General features: G+C 44.9%; 1 protein-coding gene across 4 annotated transcripts; it reads left to right on the top strand.

The window, feature by feature from the left end:
* The first annotated feature begins 214 nt into the window (after nt 1-214).
* ECHDC2 (enoyl-CoA hydratase domain containing 2) lies at nt 215-25,343 on the top strand. Of its 4 annotated transcripts, none has more exons than XM_039886396.1 (10): nt 219-485; nt 12,614-12,681; nt 12,778-12,865; nt 15,180-15,266; nt 16,055-16,147; nt 17,508-17,567; nt 17,789-17,976; nt 22,444-22,494; nt 23,867-23,914; nt 24,709-25,343. In XM_039886396.1, the coding sequence occupies exons 1-10, from the start codon at nt 353-355 to the stop codon at nt 24,784-24,786; spliced, it is 894 nt and encodes a 297-aa protein (XP_039742330.1). In that variant the 5' UTR covers nt 219-352; the 3' UTR covers nt 24,787-25,343. The 4 variants fall into 4 exon arrangements, with proteins under 4 accessions (XP_039742345.1, XP_039742355.1, XP_039742330.1 ...); XM_039886403.1 differs by having other exon boundaries at nt 227-485; nt 17,511-17,567; XM_039886411.1 differs by lacking the exon at nt 17,508-17,567 and having other exon boundaries at nt 215-485.
* The last annotated feature ends 1 nt before the right edge of the window (nt 25,344 follows it).

Below are 25,344 nucleotides of genomic sequence, written 5' to 3'. Positions count from 1 at the left end.
GGAAATTTCCCTTTTGCAACAGCATATTACCAATTTAAATCTGTCCTCAATACTTTAGCGTCTGGCTTTATCTTTGCCAGTAATCACTATTATTACCCCCACTTTACAGATTAAACTGACGCTTAGAGAGGTCGATAGCCTTGCTCCACGTCACACAGTCAACAAAAGAGCTGAGCTATCCCTTACCGAGACCTCTGGTATCCAAAAGGCCCCGAGAGCAGCGAGGGCCTTTCGGCCCATAGGGGGAGCAATTTGCAAAAGCCTTTTGGTCGAGCTGCGAGCTTTCAGTGGAAGAGGAAGTGGTGCAGAAGCCGAGAGACAGCCTGCGCCCCGAGAGACAGCCTGCGCCCCAATGCAGCGTGCCCTCACCAGCATCCTGCGCCTAACACGGCCCTGGAGGCCCCTTCAGGCCCGCGGCTGCTCCTCGGTCGGGGCGACTGGGGTCCCCGAGATCCAAGTGCACGCCCTGGCGGGCCGGGACCAAGGTGAGTGCGCTGTCCCAGTGAGCACCCAGGAGGCGGAGGGGTGGACCGGGACCCGGCAGAGGAGCGCGGAACCCAGCGCCTGGCACTAAGGCCAGGGCCGAAGCCATGGCCAGCGCGACCGCTGCACATGGAAAGACTCAGACCAATAGGAGGAGGGCAGGTCGCTCACTGCGTTTGAGGATTTGGTCCCCAATCACTTGTATCCCAATCTAGGCTTCCCAAGTCTCCTAAGGATCGAGAGTGGGTGACCACCATACTGGCCGCCTCGACCCTAATTGGGGTGGGACTCTATGTCAATATCGGTCCTCTCAGCCCCCCATTCGGTGGCCTGGGTTGTGAGGAAGAGGAGAGGAGTCTCTCAGGGTAGGACTAGGCACCAGCACCCCACCCATCCACCCACACACACAAACACACTACCTCCGAGCTTTAAAAGGCCTGATCTCCCTCCTGGGCCAAGGATCCTGGCAAGATAACAAGGTCGTCTGAGACAGCGGAGCCAATCCCGCTCTTCGTGCGAGGCCGCAGTGAAGAGGGGTAAGGAGCATAGAGGGTTTTTGCCTCTCTTCCTCCACCGGTCTGCCCCGCCCCCTGCTGGCAGACTTTTGTGTCCCGCTGACTCTGAGGGGAAAGTTCTAGCTGGTCCCTGGCCGAAAGCACCTTTGACCCCGCGCTGGTTTTTTTTTGGGGGGGGAGGGCGGGGAGTCCCTTTTTTTTTTGTTTTTACTCACATGCCTCACATCACGTCAAGGCTAGACTGTTGTCTTTACTTTTCTCAATCCCATCCCCTCTTACCTTATTCTATGTAGAATTGTTTGTGTCAGAGTTTCAGTTTACACAGATGGCATTGTACTCTACATCTCTTATTTCCTCCTACCCCCACTCAACTCTGTTTGATACTAAGTTTCTCAAAGAGTTGCTTTGCCATATAAATATAGTTCCTTGCTCCCTGCCGTGGCATTCTAATCTCCCGTTTGATGGACATGTAGGGGCTGCCAGCGACCTTCTACATCACTTGGTGAGAATGTCTCTGGCCATGTGAGATTAGAGAATACCCCTTACCCTCATGCTTAGTTCACAGCTAAACTGGCAACAGCGTTTGCCTTGAGATAGCTATAATTATATGCCTCACTCTACAGATTAAGAAACTGAGGCATAGAGAGGTTAAGCAATTTGAACCAGGTCTGATTTAAAAACCTGTTTTCTCAACTATTAGGTCACCACTGCCTTTTCTGTTCAAAACACAGACTTATAGATCAATAAAGAAAAAAAACATATTAGGGCGTTCTGTCCAGAAATAACAAGGATCAGCAGATTAAGCCTCTGCCCCTGCCAGAGGGCATTTAGAAGGTGGGAGAAGGTCCTTGAGGGAAGGAGATAAGGAAACCAAGGAGAAGCAGTGGAGGAAGCATGAGGAGACCCCCACACAGGAGAAACACTCCCTCCCCCAACCCAGCAGTGGTTTGGGGTCATTTGATGTTCCCGTTAGAAGCCACAGGTTCTGCCTTCCTCTTGGTCTGACGGCACCAAAGCATTGCCACATTTTACCTGTTGTCTTTGAAAATGGGATTGGCTCGTTAACCACTCTTCACTCTTTATGGCTGTATTCTAACTCCTTAGCAGGGAGTTCATGGATCTCCACCACAACGTAATCTTTCCATCTTCTCTCTTCTACTCACGGGTTCATTGTCAGCTGTTCCACCTCTGTGTTTTGTTTTAGCTATGCCCTGACTTGGCTCCTTTCCTTTTCTCTCTGCCTACATAAATACTTCTGGAAATACCACCCCTCATTGTCCCATTACTTTCCACATATCTGGACTTGTGTCCCTCATAGATTGTTAGCTCTTTGACAGTAGGGATTGATAGCTGGGTCTAGCCGTCAAAGCAGGCATATCTTTTCTGATTCTGTTTCCCCTTCTATATTGTAAGGAGTTGTTAAACCAATTAGTCTCTAGACTACCTTCCAGTGGTTTCTGTTGACTCCCACCAAATCACCTAGCCTGTGATTCAGGCCATCCAGACAGAAGTGACCCAAGGTCAGCTAAGAAAATCATCAGCCAGTGGCATGGTGGGTTTGGTAAGAGCCAAGAGGGCACAATGCAGACCCATTAGCACTGCTGGGGCAAAAAATCCCAGGCAATATTCCCAGAATTGGGGCTTGACGAAGAAGGCAGGGATCATGGCTGAGTTTTCTCTATTTCTCCAGGGCCTGGCATGTGGTAGTGCAAATGAAATGTTGTCAGATGAATGAATGAAAGCCAAAGACCATCTGCCTGGCTCCTCAGGGCTCTCAGTTCAGACTTTATACCTTGTTTTGGGCCCTAGACATTCCCCAGCATCTGTGTCTTTTCCCTGCTCATTGTACCCACAAACTCTGACTAAACATTTATGTGCATTATATCATTAATCCTCATAACAACCTTTTTATCATTTCTATTTACAAATGAGGAAATTAAAGGTTAGAAGGGTAAAGTAATTTGCCCAAAGCCATGGAGCTGGTGTGTGACTAGCTGTTGTTGTAGCCCCCAATAGACACAAGGACCACCAGAAATCAGTGAGTTATAGGAAACACACTCTTTATTCAGCCAGCTGGGTCTGCCAGGGGTACGCAGACCCCAAATTAAGCAGCCCCAAAATGTAGAGGTACAGGGTTTTTTAAGCCCTAAACCCCATTCTTCATCCTGTTTGAACACACAAGTCTATTTTTCTTCTTTTTACTAACTGTCAACCCACAGATCGGTTGTGCAAGCGGCGGGATGGGGGGGCGGTGCGGGGGAAGTGGGGAGGTGGTACAGAAGCAGAAAGCTTATTGTTAGAGCATTATGTTCCCATGGGCAATAGCCAAACAGTAATTTTCCAGCCAGCACATTCCCCACTGGCCTTAGGGGAAAATCAAATCCTTGATTCTTTATGTGGAATTAATTCTTTTCCTTATACATCTAAACAAGAAATTGAGGAAACATAGGCCAAAAGTTAATAAGAGGAGGAGGAAGATTAAAGGTTCAGCTATAGCAGATAGGAGGGTTGTTAGAACATCCTATGAAACCGGTTATCTGATTCTAGTCTTTGTTTTTCCCTGGCATCTAAATTTCTCTGTACTAGTAGTAAGCTTTCTCTAATTATTCCAGAGTTATTGACATAGAAGCAACAGATTTCACCTAGAGCCATACATAATCTGTCTTGTTCTAAGAATAATAAATCTAAACCTCTTCTATTTTGGAGGACTACTTCTGCTAGTGAATCATCTTGAAGTTCTAGCCTTCTGAGCTCAGTAAGTTTAGGGGAGTTCTTACCCCAACATAGTAAGGGGGTTTTGGGTTTAGGCACAACCAGCAATCTTGTCCCATGTCTGGGGTGGTCTTATTTAAGACCTTGTGTATTATCGTTAGCAAAGTTATTAATGCTCTTTCTGGTTTTGGTTGTGGCTGGTCAAATGCCTGGGCTAAAGAGGAAAAAGGAAGAAACAGAAAGTTAGACTTATGTATGCTTGAGTCTTAGTCTTAAGGGCCTGTCTTCCTGAGCTGTCCACTCTTGTGTTGCCTTCACGTGGGAGTGATGAATCCATGATGGGATGCCGTCTACTTTAACTGCAGTGGGCGTCGTCAGGTAGACAGTGAAGAGTTCTTTCCATTTGGGTTCTAGTCCCTTGGAAGTGAACTTCCGGATCCACACAGAGTCCCCAGGCTGAAACTGATGGGGAAGTCCGTCCCCCGGGCCTGAGTGGGCAGCACGAACCCGGGACTAAATCTCCTTCTGTACACTTTGACTTCTGTACACTTCTGTAGACTTAAGACAAGGTTACTTAGTTCTGCCTTTTTCTCATCTTCTATTCTAGGTACTAAAGGTGGGGGTTTTCCAAAGAAAATATCAAATGGGGTGAATCCATTAATATATGGAGTACACCTGGCTCGGAGAAGTTCTACCCAGGTCCCACCAGTTTCTAATCCTAACTTGACTAATGTCTCTTTTAGGGTCTGATTCATTTGCTCTACTTGGCCCGAACTTTGGGGCCAGTAGGTGCAGTGGAGTTTCCATTGCAAATTTAGGTAGCTAGCCAATTGTTGTGATACTTTTGCTATGATGGCTGGCCCGTCATCTGACCCTAAAGTTCTGGGGAGACCAAATCGAGGGAGAATTTCTTGTCGTAGTTTCTTAGTAACTACTAAGGCAGTCTCTTTCCTGGTAGGGAAGGCCTCTACCCATTCTGAAAAGGTGTCTATAAAAACAAGTAAATATTTGTAGCCCCCAACAGTTGGGGTTACCTCAGTGAATTCTACTTCCCAGTGGTCCCCCGGATAAGTTCCTCTTTCTCTATGCCTAGATTCTTCTACTTCCCCTTCTTTGGATTAACTTGGGCACAAGCCAGGCATCGTGAGGCAATCTCCTCTGCAGTTCTTCTCCTTTCTAACAAGTGAAAGTAGGGGTCTAAAGCTTGGAGCATCTTAGTTCACCCTAGGTGTGTGGTCTGGTGTAATTGGTGGAGGAGAGTCCTTCCAAGGGCCGTGAGAGCCCAATTTTTCCATCTGGGGTTGTCTAACACCTTGTTGGTTCCTAGTGGCTCCCTTATCTTGAAAATATATGTTCTCTTCTGCCATATAGGTCGGAGATGGAGGCAGTTCTGGGTAAGGGACAATAGTCAGTAGATGTGGTGGGGGCCCCACTGGCCGTGTGGCCGCTGTTCTTGTCTCTGCATTGGCTTGTCGGTTTCCCTCAGCCTCAGGACTATTCCCTTTTTGATGCCCTTTACAAAGAACAATAGCAAGAGCCTTAGGCATCTATATGGCTTCAAATAAGGCTAAGATCTCCCCCTTGTGTTCTTGAAGTCTTCCTCGCTGAAGTCAGAAGCCCTCTTGTAGATGGCTCCGTGTACATGCGCAGTGGCAAAGGCATATCGGCTGTCAGTGTATATTGTGACTGCCTTATCCTTTCCCCATCTTAGTGCCTCAATGAGGGCCACGAGTTCTGCCTTTTGAGCAGAAGTCCTATGGAGAAGAGCTTGTGACCAGATGGTGCCAGTTAGAGTTACGACCGATGCCCCAGCATACCTCCTTCCTTCCTGCATGAAGCTGCTCCTGTCCGTGAACAGAACTTCATCGGCCTCAGGCAGAGGGGAGTCTTTGAGGTCTGGCCGTGAGGAACACACAGTGTCAGTGAAATCTGCAGTCATGAACGGGGGTCTTGGGGTCTGGGTCTGGCAACAGATTGGCTGGGTTGATGACAGTAGCTTTGGATTTTAGCCATATGTTTGGGGTCATCCGGTGCCTCCCTGTTATTGAACACTTTTTGGGCTATCTCAGCAAGTTGGGACAGGTTCATCCCTGCAAAACCTTCTAATTTTTGCAATTTATACCAGATATCAGGGGCTGCCTGAGTAGCAAAGGCTATATTAATTGCTTGCTGGTTCTCAGGGGCCTCAGGATCAATGGGGGTGTATACCCAGTACGGCTCATTCAAGAAACGCTCCAGAGGACTCCTGAGGTCTCTGTATAACTTCAGTTACCTTAGAAAGGTTAGTTGGCTGATGAGCAGCCATCTTAATTCCCCCAATTAGAATCTGGTGGTACCGATCTAATGCTGTTCTCCCTGCCTGAGAATTATGTCCCCAGTCTGGGTGGGTGGAGGGAAATTCCTCCTCAATCTGTTCTCCTGCTTCCTCAACTTCCCTCCCTCCCGCAGCTATCTTCTGTGTTTCAGTCCGAATACGTCCGCGTTCTTCCGAGGTGAAAGGGGTAATTAAAAGCTGTTGGCAATCGTCCCAGGTGGAGCAGTGAGTCTGAAAGACACTTTCTAAGAGTCTCATTAATGCTTGGGTTTCTCAGAGAAAGGCGGATTCTGTGCCTTCCAGTTGTACAGGTCACTAGTCAAGAAAGGCACATAAACCGTAAAAGGCCTGTGTGATGCCCCTGGGGTGGTGCTTCTCGCAAGGGGAGGTTGGCCAGGGTGGTGGTATCGGCTGGTGTCCCACCCGGAGCGGGAGCAGGAGGCCCATAGGGGTTACCTGCCCACGTCTGAGGAGGTGAGGCGGTGCTATTTGGCCTCTGTTGTCCTGGATTATAGGGTGGGGGAAGGTCTCTGTCCTCCGGTGGAGATTGGAGGACTGAGGGACTGGGCCGTCTTGGAGATTCGGTTGCCGTATGTTTCGGGGTGCCCACAACTAAGACTCATGCCCCTAGAGAAAGGGCACACCAGTGGAGCCAAGGAGGGGGGTTCTGAACAAGGTTTAACCATTGATTGATGTAGGGAAACTGATCGGGATGTCCCGGGTCTCCCATGACAATCTTCCAAACATTCCTCACTAAACTCCTGTCAGAAGAACCCTCCGGAGACTAGTTTACATCAAAAGACAGCCACTGAACTTTACACAATGTTCTCAGTCTGCCCAGAGAAAACTTTATGCCATAGTTAGCTCCCTCTACAAACCCTTCTTTGAAATGTCTCAGGAGACACCCCAAGGGTGTCTTCTGTGAACTCGAGGCCTCCCCCCATTGCTTGCGCAGAAAACACAAGATAGACACTCAGACGAGAACAATTACTGGGGTGTAGGTGGACCCGGAGAGGTCTGCCACCTACAACCCAGACAAGACGAAAGACAATAAACAGAACCCGACAATAGGACACAGGCGGCGCCGTCTCGCAGCCTGGCCACGGTCCAGGAGATATGACTGCGTCTAGTCTCTCCACGGAACCCCAATGACCGGTCAACAGAAACAGAAAGGTACCTTTTTATCCAGACGTCGAGGCCTCAGAGATTCTCGTCGGGACTAGGAACGAAGAGTGTGTCCTAAAGGTTGCGTCCTTGACGATTGCATTGACCCCATCACGGCATTCAAGGGCCCTGGAACGTCTCAGGTTGGCCACCCCTTTGAGTCCGTAACAGGGACAGCAACCGCTTCGGAGGCCGGTCTGGTCTTAGATCTCAGGGCCACTCTCTGAGATCTCGCTGGGGCCTCCAAATGTGGTAGCCGCCAGCCCCCGATAGACACACGGACCACTAGAAATCAGTGAGTTATAGGAAACACACTCTTTATTCAGCCAGCTGGGTCTGCCAGGGGTACGCAGACCCCAAATTAAGCAGCCCCAAAATGTAGAGGTACAGGGTTTTTAAGCCCTAAACCCCATTCTTCATCCTGTTTGAACATATAAGTCTATTTTTTTTTTTCTTTTTACTAACTGTCAACCCACAGGTCAGTTGTGCAAGCGGCGGAGGGTACAGAAGCTGAAAGCTTATTGTTAGAGAGTTATGTTCCCATGGGCGATAGCCAAACAGTAATTTTCCAGCCAGCACACTGTGGCTTAAGACAAGCACCTTAAGATTTGGCAGCTAGTATTCTGAGGGAGATAAAGATGGAAAGAGGAGATAAAGATGAAAGGTGGAGTGTCAGTCAGAGAGAAAGGAAGAACAGAACAGGAGAGTGAAAAGGAGCGTTTCTATCAATCCCAGGACTTTGTGATTGTATTAGTTTTCTCTTGCCACAGAATAAATTGCCACGAGCTTTGCTGCTTAAAATAGCACACATTTATTATCTCCTAGTTTCTGTCCAGGCACAACCTAGCTGGGTTCTCTGCCTCAGGATCTTACCAGGATGTAGTCCAGGAGTTGGCCAGGGCTGGGTTTCATCATAGACTTGACTGGGGAGAGATCTGCTTTCAAGCGCCTCACCTTGTTGACAGAATTCACCTTCTGTGTTTGTAGGACCGAAGTCTTGTTTTCTTGCTGTTGGCCAGGGGGTCACTCTCAGCTCCTAGAGGCTGCCCACAGTTCCTTGCCCCATGACCCTCTCCATAGGCCCACTAATTTCTCTAGTGCCCCTAGCAAAATAGTCTTATCTACACTGTAACCTAACCATGGAAGTAACATCTCATCACCTTTGCCATGTAATTCAGTCTAGGAAGTAACTAATAGAAGCTGTATTCTGTTAGTTAGAAGCAATTCACGAGACCTACCCACACTCAGTGGAAGGGGGATTATTTAGGATATGAACATGGAAGCCACTCTAGGGTCTGTCTGCCACAATGACCTTGGACCTAGACTGTTTCCCTCAACTCTTCTGGTTTCTCTGTATCCGCCAGTTTCTCTTCCCCAAAGTTGCAACATTTTCTCCTCTGAAGCACCAGAGCTGGAGAGGACGTTGGGGACATCATAGTTCCTCTGTGGGACTTCCAGACCTGCTGGGCTCAAAGAGCTCTTTAAAGATTTCTGGAGAGGCTAAAGAAGCCCACCTAGTCCACTGGAACTTTGTCCTGGACCAGTTCTCTAACTCCTGGCTGGAAACTCTGTCCCTTGAGAACCCTGAAACTTTTTTTGGCCTTTCTCTATGTCTCAGATCAACTTACACTAAGAATGCCATCTTAATGAATGTTGCTTGTTCCACAGACAAAGCTGAGGACCCCAAGAGAAAAAAAAATAAGGGTCCTTTGAACGCCAAAGGATTGGTAAACACTCTGTAGTCCATCCATCCCTGACATCTTAGAGAAAGAAAAACAGCCTCTACCCAGAGCTGGTGTCTTTTCCCCACACCTGGCCAGGATTGTGAGAATGAGTTGAGGCCAGAGTGGGGTGCAAGGGTTAGATTGTGGGGGCCCCTGTATTATTAAAGATTGGACTTTATTTTGATGAAAAGGAGAGGGGAGGGACATGGTCAGATTTGGGTTAGAAAGATGACTCTGACTCAATGAAGGAATGCATGTGGAATGGGGAGGAGGAGCAAGACTGAGGTGATCTACGTAACAGAGGAAAGAGCCTGTACCACGTTAGTGGCTGCAAGGAGGGATATGAGCTGAAAGAGCTGAGATCTATTTAAGAGGCTTAATTGGCGGGCATCAGAGACAGGGTAAATTTCTTGGATGAGGGAGAGGGAGGCAACACAACAGACTTCTGAGTTGACAGTCACATCATTCACTCAGCAAGGGAGCAGGAGAAAGACTGATCATTTTTGGACATGTCAGTCATGACGTCAAGAGGGCAGTTGGATATTCAGGCTCAGAGCTCAGAGAGCTCTGGGCTGGCCAGGTATGCTGGGCAGCCCTGGAGATATGGGAGGCAAGCACATTGGAGCCGCAGATGAGAAGGGGCAGATGAGCAAGCCCAGGGCCTCTGGACTCTCCTGCCTTGCCTTATACTGCTTTCCCTTTGCTCTGAACTTCTCCAGTCCTGGAAAACACTGAAAGGTGTCAGAATATGCCACCCCAAAACATGCCACTTTGGCATAAAGATTACTTTGAGCTAAAGGCACGTGAAATGCGAGAAGGGCATTCTAATTTCTCTTTTTCTTCCTGAAAACAGGAAATAAAAACTCCCCTGAGAAAACTGATCTCTCTGTACCAGGAGAAAATTCTTTGACAGGGAGTCAAAGCCAAGAGAATTCTGTACAATTATATACAAACATACCTTCTTAAAATAATTCTTACTTTCCTTTAGCCTCCCCACATAGATTACTTTTCCAAAATTGCCTCTTTGTTTGACCTACAATAAAAGCATGTAGTAAGTTCCATAATTTCTGGGGGTTTTTGTTTCCTTATAAGGGCTCTCATGTCATATAAAACTTAATAAATTTGTATACTTTTCTCCTGTTAATCTGTTTGTCAGTCTAATTCTCAGGCCCAGTTGAATAATCCTGAGGCCCGGTTCTACAGATTTTGTAGAACCTCCCCTACCGTCCCTGCTCTACCTCACTCAGGGCCTCTGCCTAGAATGGGCTTCTCCCCCCACCCATCCACACACACTTTTACTTGGCTGACTCCTATTCATCTCTCAGCTCTCAGCTTAAAAATCTCTTCCTCCTTCAGGAAATCATCGCTGACCTTCTGCACTGGGGTCCCCCTTAGCCCACTCTGTACCTCCTACCTCCTTGTCCTTTTTTTCCATGTTCTCATCACAAATAGTAATTATTTGTTGAATGACTGTCTTCTCTGCGGGACTGAAGGTTCTGAGAAGACAGGGAGGGGTCTGCTCCGCTCTCTGGAATCACAGTGTCTAGTACAGAGGCCAGCGTATATTAAATACATAATTGTACAAAAGTTGACTGAAAAAAGATCCTGGATTAAGCTTTCAGGAGCTTTGACATTAAAAAATTGAGTAGTCCCTTACCTGTATTTTCCCCCACCACACCTCACTCCTAAATGAAAATTTTTTACTCATTCTCACTTTGCTTCCATCTGTGAGCTGCCATCTGTAATCGTATAGTAGTTTATGTACTTACCTTATTCATGACCTTGTATTTTAATTTACTTGTGTTAGGCTGTAAGTGCCTTGAGGGCAGGAACTGTTATATAACTTATGACTCCCACAATATATTATGTATTATAGTTGTTCAATAGATATGTAGGATTTTTTTTCATCACCAACACTTGGTTTTTATTTTTTATTTTTAGGTTTTAGCCATTATGCTGGGTGTGTAGTCATCTCATTATGCTTTTTTTAAAACTCTTATTTGATACCAATAAAATTAAACATCTCTTCATGTGCTTACTGGCCATCTGTATATCTTCTTTTGTGGAGTTACCTTTTGTAAGAGTTGGTTTTTTTATCGAGGTATAATTGACATATACCATATCAGTTTCAGGTATACGAGAAATTGATTCCACATTTATTACGCTGTGAAATAATCACCACAATATGCCTAGTTAAGATCCATCACTACCCGTAGCTGCACATTTTTTTCCTTGTGATGAGAACATTTTAAGATCTTTTAGCAACTTTCAAATATACAATAAGATATTAACCACAGTCACCATGCTGTACATTATATCCCCAGGACTTATTTCAGATATGTTTTGAGTAAATGAGTTAACAGTTTTAAAAATTGGGTAGAAGAAAACCTAGAGAGTAAGTGCAGAGGCATCATCTGAGAGGAAGAAGGAGAATGTGAGGCCACAAGGCAGATATGTGTTATTTGTACATTTATCAAAACCCATCGAATGTACAACACTAAGAGTCAACCTAAGGTAAATTATGGACTTTGAGCTATAATGACTTATCAGTATAGGTTAAACTACTGTGACAAATGTGCCACTCTGGTGCAGGATATTGACAATGGGGGAGTTTGGGAGGCAGGGGATATATGGGAACTCTGTACTTTCCGCTCAATTTTGCTGTGAACTTAGAACTGTTGTTAAAAAACAAACAAACAAAAAACACTACGTCTATTTGTTTTTAAAGCCAAGGCAGAGAATGTTGAAGAAGGAGCATGTGTATGGTCAACAGAGTTGACTGCTGCTGAGGCTGGGATCAGGAGAGAAACATATCTCTTGGTTAGTGATATGGTTACATTGGTCAATTTGGTGAGAACTGTTTCTCCTCATAAGGGTAGCAGCTAGATTGGAGAAGGCTTATATGAATGGAAGGCAAGAAAGTGATTAAATGATTACTAAAAACCCCTTTAAGAAGCATGCCTATTGCTGGAGAAAGAACATCACACAGGTAGGGCAAGCGTTATTCTCTTGCCAAAGGGGACAAAACATTTATAAATAAGTGTGATCAAGACTCTGAGTTTAGTTGCTAAGTTCAGGCGACAGAGGAATCTGCTGAACTTGCCCCATAGATATGCGATTAGCAAAATCCAGACTGCAGAAGCTTTTAAAAGACATATCAAATTTTTAAATTTTAGCAAGTCTAAACTGTAATGTCTACCTATACACATTTGAGTGATAAAATTGTAAAGAAATGCATGGGAGTGATAACTCTGAGTCAGGAGATTTGTTACTTTTGACGATGAGGAAGGGGATATGACCGAGTCAGAGCACATGAGGGAGTTTCTGGGTGGCCGTTGTCAAATGTGTTCGCTTATTATAACTCATTAAACTCTAGCTGTGAAGGGAAGAATAACATGGAGGGAGCCAAGAAACTGGGGTGTGTGTGCATGTGTGTTTAACAATGGCAGAAGCAGGCAGAAATCACTGCAGTGGCCATTTATGTCCCTCTCTCCATGTTGTTCCATAGTTCACGAGCCCTTCCACTTCTGTAGAGGCAGAAAAGGCAAGAGTTATTCTATTTTCTAGTCAGAAAAACCAAGGCCTGGGCATGTATGACTTTCCCAAGCCACACTGGTTCCTCAAGGGTAGAGGCTGCCCAAGCCCCAGTCCAGGAGTGAGCAGGCCAGCTGGCTCACCCAAGGCTGCCCGGTCCCCTGCAGGAATCACTGAGATTATCATGAACAGACCGCATGCCCGCAATGCGCTGGGAAAAGTCTTGGTCAGTGAGGTGAGAAAGGGCAGACCCCAGGGGCGGGGCGGCGGCTGGGGCTGGGGCTGGGGCTGGGCTGGACAGGGAGCTTATCTGACATGGTCTTCTCTGCAGCTGCTGGAAGCTGTGGCCCAGCTGCGGGAGGACCGGCAAGTACGTGTCCTGCTCTTCAGAAGTGGAGTGAAGGGTGTGTTCTGTGCAGGTGGGTTTCCTCCCCTGACCCAACCCCAGGGCTCAGCAGGACTCTCACCAGCCTGCAGTGGGCAGGTCAGCTCTAGCATTGAGCTTATTATTCCCATTTTACAGATGTGAACTCTAAGACTCAGAGGTAAAATTCCTTGCCTAGGCTCATAGAGCTAGTAAGAGGCAGAACAGAACTCAATTTGAACTTGGCCTCTCTGACCCCTAAATCCTTATTCTTTTGGCTACGCCATACTGTGTTCTGAACCATCATTGAGGAAATGAGTCCAGACTTTCACAAGGTCAGTGGCCAAGATGGTACTCTGTGCCCCTTTGTCCAGTTCCTGTCACCAAAGCTCTCTAATATCTCTGTACTCACTTGGTCTTTAAAACAGGGCAAGCACCATGAACTTCCATTTCAAAGACAGAAATACCACATCCTAGATCCACAAGAAGCAAGTTAATAAAAGCTGAGCTAAAAACCTACTCTGGATGGTTGGGGAGAGGGTAATGGGGGTCACTGGGGAAGCAGGAAGTGGCTGTGGAGGATGGGAGCAGCATGATTTTCAGGATTTTTCAAGGGAATGTGGTTTAGCTCTGGCTGAGGTCCCCGCCCTACGCTGGCCTCTTCCTTCATCTCCATGTCTATCTGACCTCCTCTATCAAGGTCACTTCATGCCCTGTTAGCACCACTCCTCGCTATCCCAGATAAGCAGGGGCAAGTAGGACAGAGGTCTGGGTCTGCCCCTGACTTGCTCTGAAATCCTGGGCTAGTCTCTGCCCTTCTCTGGGCCTCCATTTCCCCATCTGTCATTGAGGAGCTGGAACTAATCAGATTTCCAAGGGCTCTCCGGCTCTTGACTTCATATAGCCTAGAACTCAAAGTTAAGACTGTATTCACCCCCTACTCCCACCTCAGCCCCCTGCCATCTGGCCTTTGGTGGCCCTGCCATAGTCACTACTCTCACAAGGTCCTCGTCCATCTCCACGCCAATGTATTCTGTGTTTGCTTCTCAGTTCTTACCTAACTTGAACTCTCAGCCTCCTTGGACCCCAATGATCCCCCTCCCCCACTTTAAAAAATAACTATTCAGCAATATATCGATATTTCTCAATAAAACTGAGGAAAATCAATAAATTTTTATTTTACCTATTTTAAAAGTTGTACTAAATATATACAGCACACAAAATTTACATTTTAACTATTTTAAGTTTAAAGTTCAGTGACATTAAGTACATTCACAAGGTTATACAACACCACTGTTGCAGAAATTTTCCATCATGAACTCTGTGCCCATTAAGCAATCTTTCCCCATTCCCTCCGCCCCCAGCCCAAATAACATCTCGTCTATTTTCTATTCCTATGAATTTGCCTATTCTAGGTACTCATATAAGTGGAATCACATATTTGTCATTTTGCATCTGCTTATAAACTTAGCATAATGTCTTCAAGCTTCATCCATGTTGCAACATGAATCAGAACGTCATTCCTTTTTATAGCTGAATAGTATTTCTTTGTATATATACACATTTCGTTAATCCATCTATCTGTTGATGGACATTGCATTGTTTACACCTTTTGACGTTGTGAATAATGCTGATATGAACATTGGTGTGCAAGTATCTGTTTGAGTCCTTGCTTTCGATTCTTTTGGGTATATCCTTAGGAGTGGAATTACTAGATCATAGCAATTCTACATTTAACTTTTTGAGGAACCACCAAAATGTCTTCCATAGCAGCTGCATCATTTTATCATCCCACCAGCAATGCACCAGGGTTCTCCACATCCACACCAACACTTGTTTTCTATTCTTTGTTGTTGTTTAGCCATCTAATGGTTGTGAAATGTTATCTCATTGTGGTTTTGATTTGCCTTTCCCTAATAACTAATGATGTTAAGCATCTTTTCATGTGCTTATTGGCTATTTGTATATCTTCTGTGGAGAAATGTCTATTCAAGTTTTTGTCCTTTGTGGGTTTTTTTGTGGAGCTGTAGGCCTTTATATATCCTAGATATCAATCCCTTATCAGATGTGACTTGACAATATTTTCTTCCATTCTGTGGGTTGGCTGATTCACTCCTTAATAGTGTCTTTTGATGCATGAAAGTTTTTAATTTTGTTTACGTCCAATTTTCTTTCCATTGTTGTTGCACCCCTTTTTGTCCCCCTCTCCGTTTTCCTTCCTGGCTTCCTTGACCATGCTTTCCTGGTGTTTCTCCTTCCTTTCTGGCTGCTTCTCGTCAAGTCTCCCTTGCTGGATACTTTCATAACAGCCTAGGATTCAGTAATGGGTTATTTCCCAAAGGCTGTCACCAACCCCTCATCATTTGCAGGCGCAGACCTGAAGGAGCGGGAGCAGATGAATGAGGTGGAGGTGGGGGTCTTTGTTCAGCGGCTCCGAGGCCTGATGGATGAGATTGGTAAGGGTCCTGGAATGGGGCAGAGGAGGGCATTCAGGAGCCCTGCTGATCCCAGCCCCATCCACCATGCTCTAAAGAGCAAAGTTTCTGTTTGGACTCTCCTAGGGTTCAGAGGGCGTTTCTCTCAGAGACCTCTGGCCCCTCAGCCTTTGTGCCCTGCTAGTTGTCCCTTCACCACTCCCAACCCCTTCCCCAAACTCCCTTCCCTCAAGGTTCAAGCCTGGCTATTCCATAGGAGTCATGTTTTACCAGCCAGGCTTTCAGGCTTTGACAGTTGCTGTTCCTTTTGTCTGAATATCCCTCCTTAGCAACCTGAAATTTTTACTCATCCTTTAACACCACCAGTCCCACTCTGGGAAGCCTTCCCTGACTCATCCTGCAAGCTTCCTTTATTAGAGCGATGGTCACCCTGGGTTATCATGGCTTGTTTACGGCTCTGTCTCTCAAGTCTGATTCAATTCTGTGTTCCCAGCACCCAGCACAGGGATTGGTACACAGAACAAGGTAAGGGAGCAAAGTAGCCAGTCCCAGGGTGGCCAGCAGGAGAGAGGGCCCTGAGCAGGGATCATCCAGCTTACCTCTTCCACTCTGGTTCCCCAGCTGATCCCACAACTTTCCCAAATGGGAAAGCTGACTTCTAAAATAATTTGGCTGAGGTACCAGGTGAGGCTCCCAAACCTGGGACCACTAAGGCCTTCTGTCCCAACCAGCTAGCCCCTCCCCAATCTTGAGCCCCTGTCCTGGTCCTGCGAGGGCTTCTCAAGCTGAGCCATTCTTCACCTCCACAGCAGCCTTCCCAGTACCCACCATTGCAGCTGTGGATGGGTTTGCCTTGGGTGGAGGCCTGGAACTTGCGCTGGCCTGTGACCTCCGAGTAGCAGGTATTGGGCAAGGGGAGAGTTGGGATAGGGAGTGGAGGGAAGGGTAAGTAAAAGGGGAGGGAAGGGTAAGTCTGAGGATTATGCAAAGTTGGCCACTGCTCTTGGCTTTCCAACCAACAGCAGAACTAAAGGCAAGGTGGGGGGACACAAAAGTTCAGGTGGAAGTTGGTTCACCTCCTGGCTCAGCCCCTGACTGCTATAGAATCCATCACTTCTCAGCACCCGCTTCCCTCATCTCAGGAATGCTTCCGCCAACCTCAGAGCGACTGCTGACAGGATAGCAAAGAGTACAGAGAGGGAAGGCCGAGGATGACAAAAATTAGTTGTTTAATTTCTGTCCAAGCCAGCTTCATCATGTTTCAAAATAAGTTGAGCCCTGGGGGCAGTTTGACACTAGCACACATGATGACTGAACCAAGGTTTGCATAACTTGTTTAGAGCAATTGAGCTTTGAAGAGTGGAGGGAAGGAAGAATAGATCCCATTTTAACCTTACTAACTCGGCGGTTAGGCCTACCCTTCTTGGAGGCAGTTAGAAAAGGTCTGAGTGCCATCATGCTGCTACTCTCTTCTCCTTTCTCCTGCCACCCCAGAAAGAACATTCTAAAAATGTGTAACTCCAAGCATTGAGGTAGCTTATATTTATACAATGTATATCAAACAGAAGGCATCAAAATACCAGGACATAGCCCCAACTCTGCTAATCACTTCCTCATGTTCGAGGCAACAAAATTGCAGGGTTTTGGCAACAGGCGAGAGCGAATGTAAAACTAATAGGCAGGAGTGATAGCCATCCCCTCCTGTGAACACTACTTGGTTTAGACGGCCTGTGCTGAGGAAATTCAAGGGAGAAGGCTGTGGGGTGGGACACTCAAGAAGGCCTTCTCAGAGGAAGCTGGAGGAGGATGCAGACTGGAACACGGAAATTTAAGGCTGACAAAAAGCTGGAACAACTGTGGTAGGAGCAGGAGTCACTGACACTCTAGGCCAAGCCAGAGCAAAGGGTGTGTGAGACAGAACCCATTAAATCACAAATAGGAATTGGGCACCTTCCTGGACCCCCTCCTTGTTCCAAACACCATTACCTCATCTGATCCTTAGCAGCTCTCTGAAGAGGGCACAAGAAGGATAGGAGACATTCCTGGTGATGCACACCTCCACCAGTGGGGGTGGTAGGATGAGGGCCTGGGCTTCCTGATCTCCAGGTCAGGGATTTTCCAAAGGCAGAGTCTAGAGTTCTGGCTATGGCCAGACCATGAAGTGGTTGGCTGGAGGTGTTAGCAGAGCCCAGAAGTGGGTGTCTTCTCCCAAAGGACTGGCACTGGAGGAGAGGGTGGGGATTTCACTCTGTTCTGTTTAAGCAGCTTCTTCGGCAGTCATGGGGCTAATCGAAACCACCAGAGGGCTCCTCCCGGGAGCAGGTAACCTCATCCACAGCACCAATCCTTCTCCTCTACTTGCTCAAGTCCACCCTGTCCAGGGTACTTTTCCCTGCTTTCCTCTTCTGCTTTTTGTTCTGGGAATCTGCTTTTCCATCCTAACTCAGAATCTGTTTCTGAGAAGTCCTGGCTGACTCCCAGCCTGGGCCTTCTCTGGGCTCCCACTTCCATGCTGATTTACCACTCCCAATCCATCCTGGCAGGAGGGACTCAAAGGCTGCCTCGATGCCTAGGCGTGGCTCTGGCGAAGGAGCTCATCTTCACGGGCCGAAGACTGAGTGGGGAGCAGGCACAGGCCCTGAGGCTGGTCAACCACGCTGTGGCCCAGAATGAGGAGGGCAATGCCGCCTATCACCGGGCACGAGAACTAGCCCAGGAGATCCTGCCCCAGGTGTGGTAGCAGCCTAGCAGAGGAGGGTTTCCATGGAAAACACATGAGGGGAAGCCGGGGTGTTCCATGGGGCCGCACATGATCCATTTACCCAGGACTTATTAATATTAACCCTCTTCGGGGGTTCTGCATCCATTCAGCCATCTAGTAAACAAAATTAAATCAAATTTTAAGTTAAAATAAAAATTGAATCGAGGGACTGGAATCAAATGGGCTTGAAAATCCTCAGAACAGCACTGTCCAACAGAACTTTCTGAGACAATGGGAATGTTCTATATCTGTGCTGTCCACTAAGGCTGCACATGGAGTTACTTAAATAAAAAATTTAGTTTCTCGGGTACACTTCTCACATTTCAAATGCTAATAGCCACATGTGGCTAGTGGCTACTAAACTGGACATTCATCATGTCCCAGAAAATGAAAAAGCAAGATTCTAAAGCAAATGAAGAACTAAGAGCCCATCTTTCTGACCATACTACATGGTGGAAAATTCTTAAAATGCATCATGTAGTACTGGTATGTTAAGACCCGTTGATTTTTAAAAATCCTCTGAGAATAATCTCACAAAACGTTTAGAGGCCCAGTGAATGAATTTAGGCCCTGCTTCAGTGTAATCCTATCAGCTGCTAGGCCCAAAGCCGTTAGCAGGATCCAGGATCTGGCTGATGGGGTCTCCAAGGACCAGAGAGGTTCTGTTGGCTGCTCATGAACAGGACCCAGAGGGAGGTCCCAAGATTCCATAAAGATATGAAAGCAGCTGAAATTGAGCCTTGTTTTTACTAATTTATAATATATATTGACTTGCCCATATGGAACATCTCCCTTCCATCCATCAGACACAATCTTAGGTATTTCAATAGTCTCAGTTATTAGAACAATACAGTTGAGTTTATTATCCTCATTGTATTTTTCATTTAACAGATCCAGAAAGGTTAAGTGACTTGCTCATCAAGGTCACAAAAAATGACTGCAATACCAGAAAGACAATATTGATATTTTGACATTTAGTTTGCATAATAGAGAATATGAAGCGAAAATGTATTTTTATCCTAAGGAGTACAGAATATATTTACAAAATTTCTAAAACTGTGAAACCATTTAATGCATTTCGAATAGAAAAATTTACAAACATGTTACAAAACAAAAAAATGTAAGTCTATAAATTGTTAACCATACATCATTTTAACAGATAAAAGTATATGAATTAACTATGAAAATATTTTATTTGGGGGAAAAAATGTGTCTCCTATTTAAATAATCCCACCTCTTTTTATAACTCTTCGAGGTCTTCTTTAAGGGCAGAGTTTTAAATTAACTTTTAAAAATTGATAGTGAGTTTGGTTAAAAAGAATAAGCATTTATATTGTCTTCATTTCTTTTGTTTGTTTCATCATATATAAATAGAGAGTTTGATGTTGTTACAAGAACAATTTTAATGTTATCAGTTCCTATTATACTTGGTCAAAAAGTCTCTGAACTAATGCAAAACTCTGAATGACTCAAGGTAGTGGCCGATTGCACCTCCACAAAGGAGGCCTATCTAGCAAGATTTGTAGATGGTAGAGCTTGTATCTTTCTGCATAGACTGAATAACCAGGTCTTTCAGCTTGATCTCAAGATGATTCTGATTTCAGATTTCTGAATACACTGAAATAATGGTATTCTACTAAAATAAGTACTAGTGTTTCAGTACTTAAAAGTAGCTTTGCATACCAGAACACCAGCATTAAACTAGTACTACAATCACTAATCACAATGTTCAGGACATCTGATGCAACCTGAAAAATCTTCAACTTCCAACCGAGTTACTAGGTGCCTAGGATGAGATTCCCAGATGAGGTGAGTGCCAGGGATGGTGTGGTAGATGGCTGCTCTCTAGTGCACAATCTACCAAGACTAGAGAGTCAGATGGTTCCAGAGATTAGGGCCAAAAAAAGATTTTTAATAAATGCAAGGCCTACAGTTTAACATTCAGATTTTCCCCCTAAACAGTAAATATAGATTACGCTTTGAATATGGATTTGGCTATGTTTCCTACTTGAACACACTGTGGCCACACTGTGACCCACTGTTGTCATTTCCAAGTAAAGTGAAATTATCAGATGTCTAATAATTCTCATGTCTATACAGTCAGAAACATAAATATGTATGTTAACATACACATACAGTATGTTAAAACTATATCTACATAGTTTTAAATTTTCTTTGGTGAGAAATCAGTTTATTAGTTACCTAAATAATAATACATATTCATGACAAGCAAATCAAATAGGACAGAAGAATAAGGGTATAGGTCAAAATGAAAAATAGGGTATCCCAGGTGACCCTGTTTACCTGGGGCTGACTCAGTTAAAAATAGAAGTCCTATGTCCTGATAAACCTTCAGTCACAGGCAAACCAGTTGGTCACCCAAACAGCTCTCAATTCCCCAAGCCCTCTCCTCAGAGATGACCACTGTTAACAGTATACATACTCTTCCAGAAATTTGCATTGCATATATAAGAATAAAAGTTATAAATATATACTCATATATATTTAAATAACTAAATTCCTTTTAAGGATGGTTTAAGGGACAAGGAACACACCATTAGTAGCTAATCTATGAAGTTAAAATATGCATAGTAAAGAATTCAAACAGTATGGAAAAGCATAATATGAAAAGTGAAGTTCTCCATTCTCCTCTTTTTTTTTTTTTTACTTCATTTTACTCTTTATTACCTTTGGGACAGTCTTTTTCCTTCAATAAAAAGAATATACACAGTGATATATATGCTACTGGTAGAAAATGAAGAGTTTTATAAAACGCTATAAGAAGAAATTTCAATTATTACTGAATATGCCAATTCTTAATTTAAAAAATGTCAGTCAATAGACTTAACCTTGAAGCTGACGCACTTCCCTCTGAACCAACAATTCGCTATACATTTCCTAGATAATAATCCCTAAAGGAATGTCATACCAGCACCTTTTACACAGATGGAATAATAACATACATACTAGTAAGAACCTTCTTCCCTGCACCTAACATCTTGTGAGTTTCCCAAACCAGCATATACTTGTCAACCTCATTCTTTTAAACTGCACTTCTTCATTCGTGGTCTGGATGTGTCTGACTCATTATTTAACCAGTACTCTAATGATGAACATTTATGTTGTTTACGTCTTTTTGCTACTGCAAAGTAGCTGGAGTTAAATAACTATGCGTATCTTAGTCTATTTCTAGAAGTACCTCTGTAGGGCAAACTCCAACATGGAGTTGCAACATTAAAGAGCATGTGCATCTAACATTTGCCAGTTCTTGCCAAACTGCCACCCCAAAGTTTTGTACCAATTTACTCTATTAATAGTTATGCAAATGCCTGTTTCCTAATCTCAGCAATAGTAGGCATTACCAACATTTTCCTATTTACCTAGTCTGAGGTAAAAGGGGCATCTCATTGCTTTGATTTGCATTTTTTAAGACTTAAGCTGAGAAACTCCTGAATTTATATTTCTTTTTCTGTGAACTTTTTCATACCCTTGTGAATGTTTTAAAAAAAAATTATACCAGCTTTTTATAAATCAAAGAAATTCATGTCATAGTATCACAAATATATTTTCCCAGTTTTTTAGTTCTGCCTTTTATTTGTGGTTCTTTTCCCCATTTGAAGGTCTTCATTTTTATGTAACTAGCTTTTTCATTTACGACTTCTATGCTAACAGACTTTTAAAATCATTAGTTTTCTGATAAAGTCTTATAAAAACTTCAAATACTATAATATGAATACTATAGGAAATAAATGCATTCCTTGCCTAGAAGTGGGGCTAAGGATAAAGTACCAGGCCTGTTGTGGCACAAATTAATTGGAAGCAAGACCAGTGAAGCAAAGATGGCACTTTGATGCTCTTTGCTTCCAAGTGGCTATGCAAAATGCCCTCTTGGGATTTCAAACCAGACCTGTCAGACTCCAAAGCCCAACTTCCTAATCTTGACATTTTTACTCTGCTGGGGTGAAACCTGCTTGCAGTAAAGGATTGCACTTACTGAGATGAGAAGACAGAGGAAGGGAGCAGCAGTGGGAATCAAATCCAAGCTTCACCACCGAGTCACTGGACAAACATGGTCAAGTGCTTCACCTCCCTGTGTCTCAATTAAAGATGGCACTATCCTAGAAGGGTGGGTAGCACTATTAGACAAGCCTGGGGGTGGGAAAGCACTTTGTAAATTATAGTACGTTATAGAAATGGATTAAATAACAAGAACCCCAGATGGTCAGGATCAGGGATAAGTCAGGTTTCCTTTATTACAAAAAAGGAATATCAGCTGAGAACTAGAAGGTGCTAACACTAATGAACCATAACAGAAGAACAGCTTGAATTCTGCCTTCCTGTCCATGCCTCTTCCACCACCATGGAACTATATGTCTTTATTTCAACTCTCCTATCAGCACTGATCCCCTCCTCAACCAAGCCTTTTCTTTTCCCTAGGCCCCCACTGCTGTGCGGCTGAGCAAAGTAGCCATTGACCGAGGAATGGAGGTGAGAAGGTTCTGGTCTGGGCTTGGGTTCTTAGTGGCTGAGAGGCAGCGAGTACTTTCACAGCTCACACAAACTGACAACATTACTATAAAGAACTCAGAAACTGGACTTTTATAACAGAGTGTAACCTGTGTCCTAGTTTACCCATCTACAAAATGGAAAGGTTGGCCAAGTGACATTCACAATACATTTTATCCTCATCTCTTTCCTTTGGAGGAGGAAAATGTGGTTCTGAAAGGATAAATGACTTATCCAGGGTCACAGAGCAAGTAAAAAGAAGCTAGGTTTGTGTGGCTCCCAGTCCATGTTCTTAGGTTTGTGTTGGTGGTCAGTAATGTGGCCTCAAAGACAGAACTTAGGGTGTGGCCTTGGGTGCAACCAATCCCATCCCTAGACATCAACTTACTCATAGATTCATTCATCACACACTGAATCTAGAACTGAGCTGGGAACTGGGACAAAGAGATAAGTCATTACCCCTAAGGTGGCAAGGGACGTAGATAAAGACCCAAATCACTCATAAAAGGTTAGGGATACCAAGTGGACACCCTGGAGAGGTTACGGCTGTGCTGTCCCATTGGATAATGCTGGGTCAAAGAATGTTTGCTAGAGTTTGCCTTGGGAAGGATAATTCTGGAAAAAAATAAAAAGTACAAGCAAAAGCAGAGGTGCATAAATAAGCATCTTGACTGAATGAGAGTAAAGGGGTGAGACAACACAGCATGGAGGTTGGGGGCACAAGTTCTGATGCTGGACTTTTCCGGGGTTCAAATAACTACTTTTTCACATAGTGTTGTGGCCTTAGACAAATTACTTCATCTTCCTATGCCTCAGATTTTTCAGCTGGATAGTAGGGATAATAACCCTTGTTGTGAAAAGTAAGTTTAAACACATATACAAGGTACTTCTCTTAGAACAGTGCTTGTAGAGGCTGGGAAGTTGCCAAGGGCCAGGTCAGAAAGGCCCGGGCCTTTTTCCTGAGGGCAATGGAAAGCCTGCAAAATTCACTGATGGGGGTAACAGGTGTGGTGAAGTAGCCTGAGGAGAACATTGGCTGTGCAAGCACAGCTCATATGCATACCCTCCTCAGCTCTACAGGTTGTGTGCATTCCTCCCCATTGTTCTTACACCCCCATTTGTCCCAGCACTGTTTTATCACTGTTATGGTGTTCCCTCTCCAAGTAGAAAATTCCTTATCATATTCATCTCTGATCATGACTGATATAAAGTAAGCCTAAGTAATTCTTTGCTGGAGTAATCCATGAAAAGTCTTTGCTGAAGGGAATAGTATAAGCAGTAGGGTGGGCTGGCTCCCAGTACAGATGGAAGTGGACAAGGTCAGGCTGATCTAGGTACTACTTCTTTCTCGCAGGTGGACATTGCATCAGGGATGGCCATTGAAGGGATATGCTATGCTCAGGTACGTAGCTGCTGCTGGTCAGTCTATGAATACTTGTAAGCAGAAGCCAGGCCAAAGTCAGAAGCTTTGTATAATACATGACCAATTTAGTAGGTTCTTCCCAACTCAAAGAGTCATACTTTATGCCACTGCCTCTTCGCAATTAGCCTGGGTGACCCCAGGGGAACCACACTGTTTCTCTCTGGGACTGAATCCTCCACCTTTAATAGTGGTGCATCCTGCCCCACCTACTGCCTCACCTACTGCCCAAAGGATCACAGAGCACAGTTACTTGACAGAGAAAATGGCTTCTGCTGTCTCTTTACCTGTGGCCACTGCAGAGGACACGCTAGAGTTGGGATATAAGAACTTGGTAATAGCCTGTAGGCTGTGTGTGTTCGATGGTGGAGTGGTAAACCTGGGGCTGACCTCTTTAGCCTCAACTCCTGACGAAGTCAAAAATACTAATCTCCAAGTTAACAAATAGCCAAAATACTCTTAAGCAGGAGGTCCTGGGACTTGCAAGGCCTGGTGTGAGGGAGCACACACCAGGATTCAAAGGAGTTCTCTCGAGGCACGTAAACAGTGTGTAAGTGGAGGCAAGTAACAGGCCACAGATTCTAGGGAGGCGGCCTGCCTTCCCCAGGAGACTAAGGAGCCCCTGAGGCCCATACCTTTGCCGGGATCAATACCAGAGTCCACAGACAATGGAAAAGCTTGGACTCTCGCCTTGTCATGGGCTAGACAAGCATCTGCAAGCCTTTACTGGCCTCTGGCCCTGCTCCCTGAAAACTAATATTCTGTTGTTGTTTCAGAATATCCCTACCCGGGACCGGCTAGAGGGCATGGCAGCCTTCAAGGAGAAGCGGCCCCCCAGATTTGTGGGCAAGTGATTCCCATTTAACCTTAAACATGGGAGATGCACACTTTAAAGTGCAGGATCCAGAAGGAAAATTGGCAGCATGACTGCTCTCATCATTTCATCTCTCTGGGCTTCAGTTTCCTCACAAGGACAATGATGGATATAAGATGATAAGTACAATGCCCAGTACTAGGGTGCTGACCATGCCACCTACTGCTATCTTCATTATTCCTCACCCTGGGTAGACAATCACTGGGGTCAGGTTCGTTTTAGAGAATACCTGTCTCTCTTTACTAGAATGATAAACTAAGAATTAGACCCTTCTGGGCCTTTGTATTGTTGGCTCTCAGGCAGATAACCTCTGTCCCTCAGTTATCACGTGCTCACCAGAAGTGGCAAGAGGTTGTAAGAGTTTCTAACTCTGTATAATAGAGATCATAAAGAAGTCCTGGTAGAGGCTGAGTAGAAGCCAGGAATCAGACTACAGGTCTAGCTCTCTGCCAGTTATTCACTGTGTGCCTCAACTTCCTCATCTGCAAAATGAAACTGTTGCGAAGATTTTAAATAAAATGCCCCATGTTCAATAAAT

Source organism: Pteropus medius, unplaced genomic scaffold, assembly GCF_902729225.1.
Source record: "Pteropus medius unplaced genomic scaffold, Ma_sr-lr_union100, whole genome shotgun sequence".
Lineage (NCBI taxonomy): Eukaryota > Metazoa > Chordata > Mammalia > Chiroptera > Pteropodidae > Pteropus > Pteropus medius.
This window is presented reverse-complemented; position numbering and strand designations above follow the sequence as displayed.

Excerpts from the sequence above, each read along its gene's own strand:
- ECHDC2 (XM_039886396.1), top strand. The coding sequence starts at position 353 with ATGCAGCGTGCCCTCACCAGCATCCTGCGCCTAACACGGCCCTGGAGG. Across the intron at positions 15,267-16,054 it reads AGGCCTGATGGATGAGATTG|CAGCCTTCCCAGTACCCACC; the intron begins GTAAGGGTCCTG and ends TCACCTCCACAG. Across the intron at positions 16,148-17,507 it reads CTGTGACCTCCGAGTAGCAG|CAGCTTCTTCGGCAGTCATG; the intron begins GTATTGGGCAAG and ends GTTCTGTTTAAG.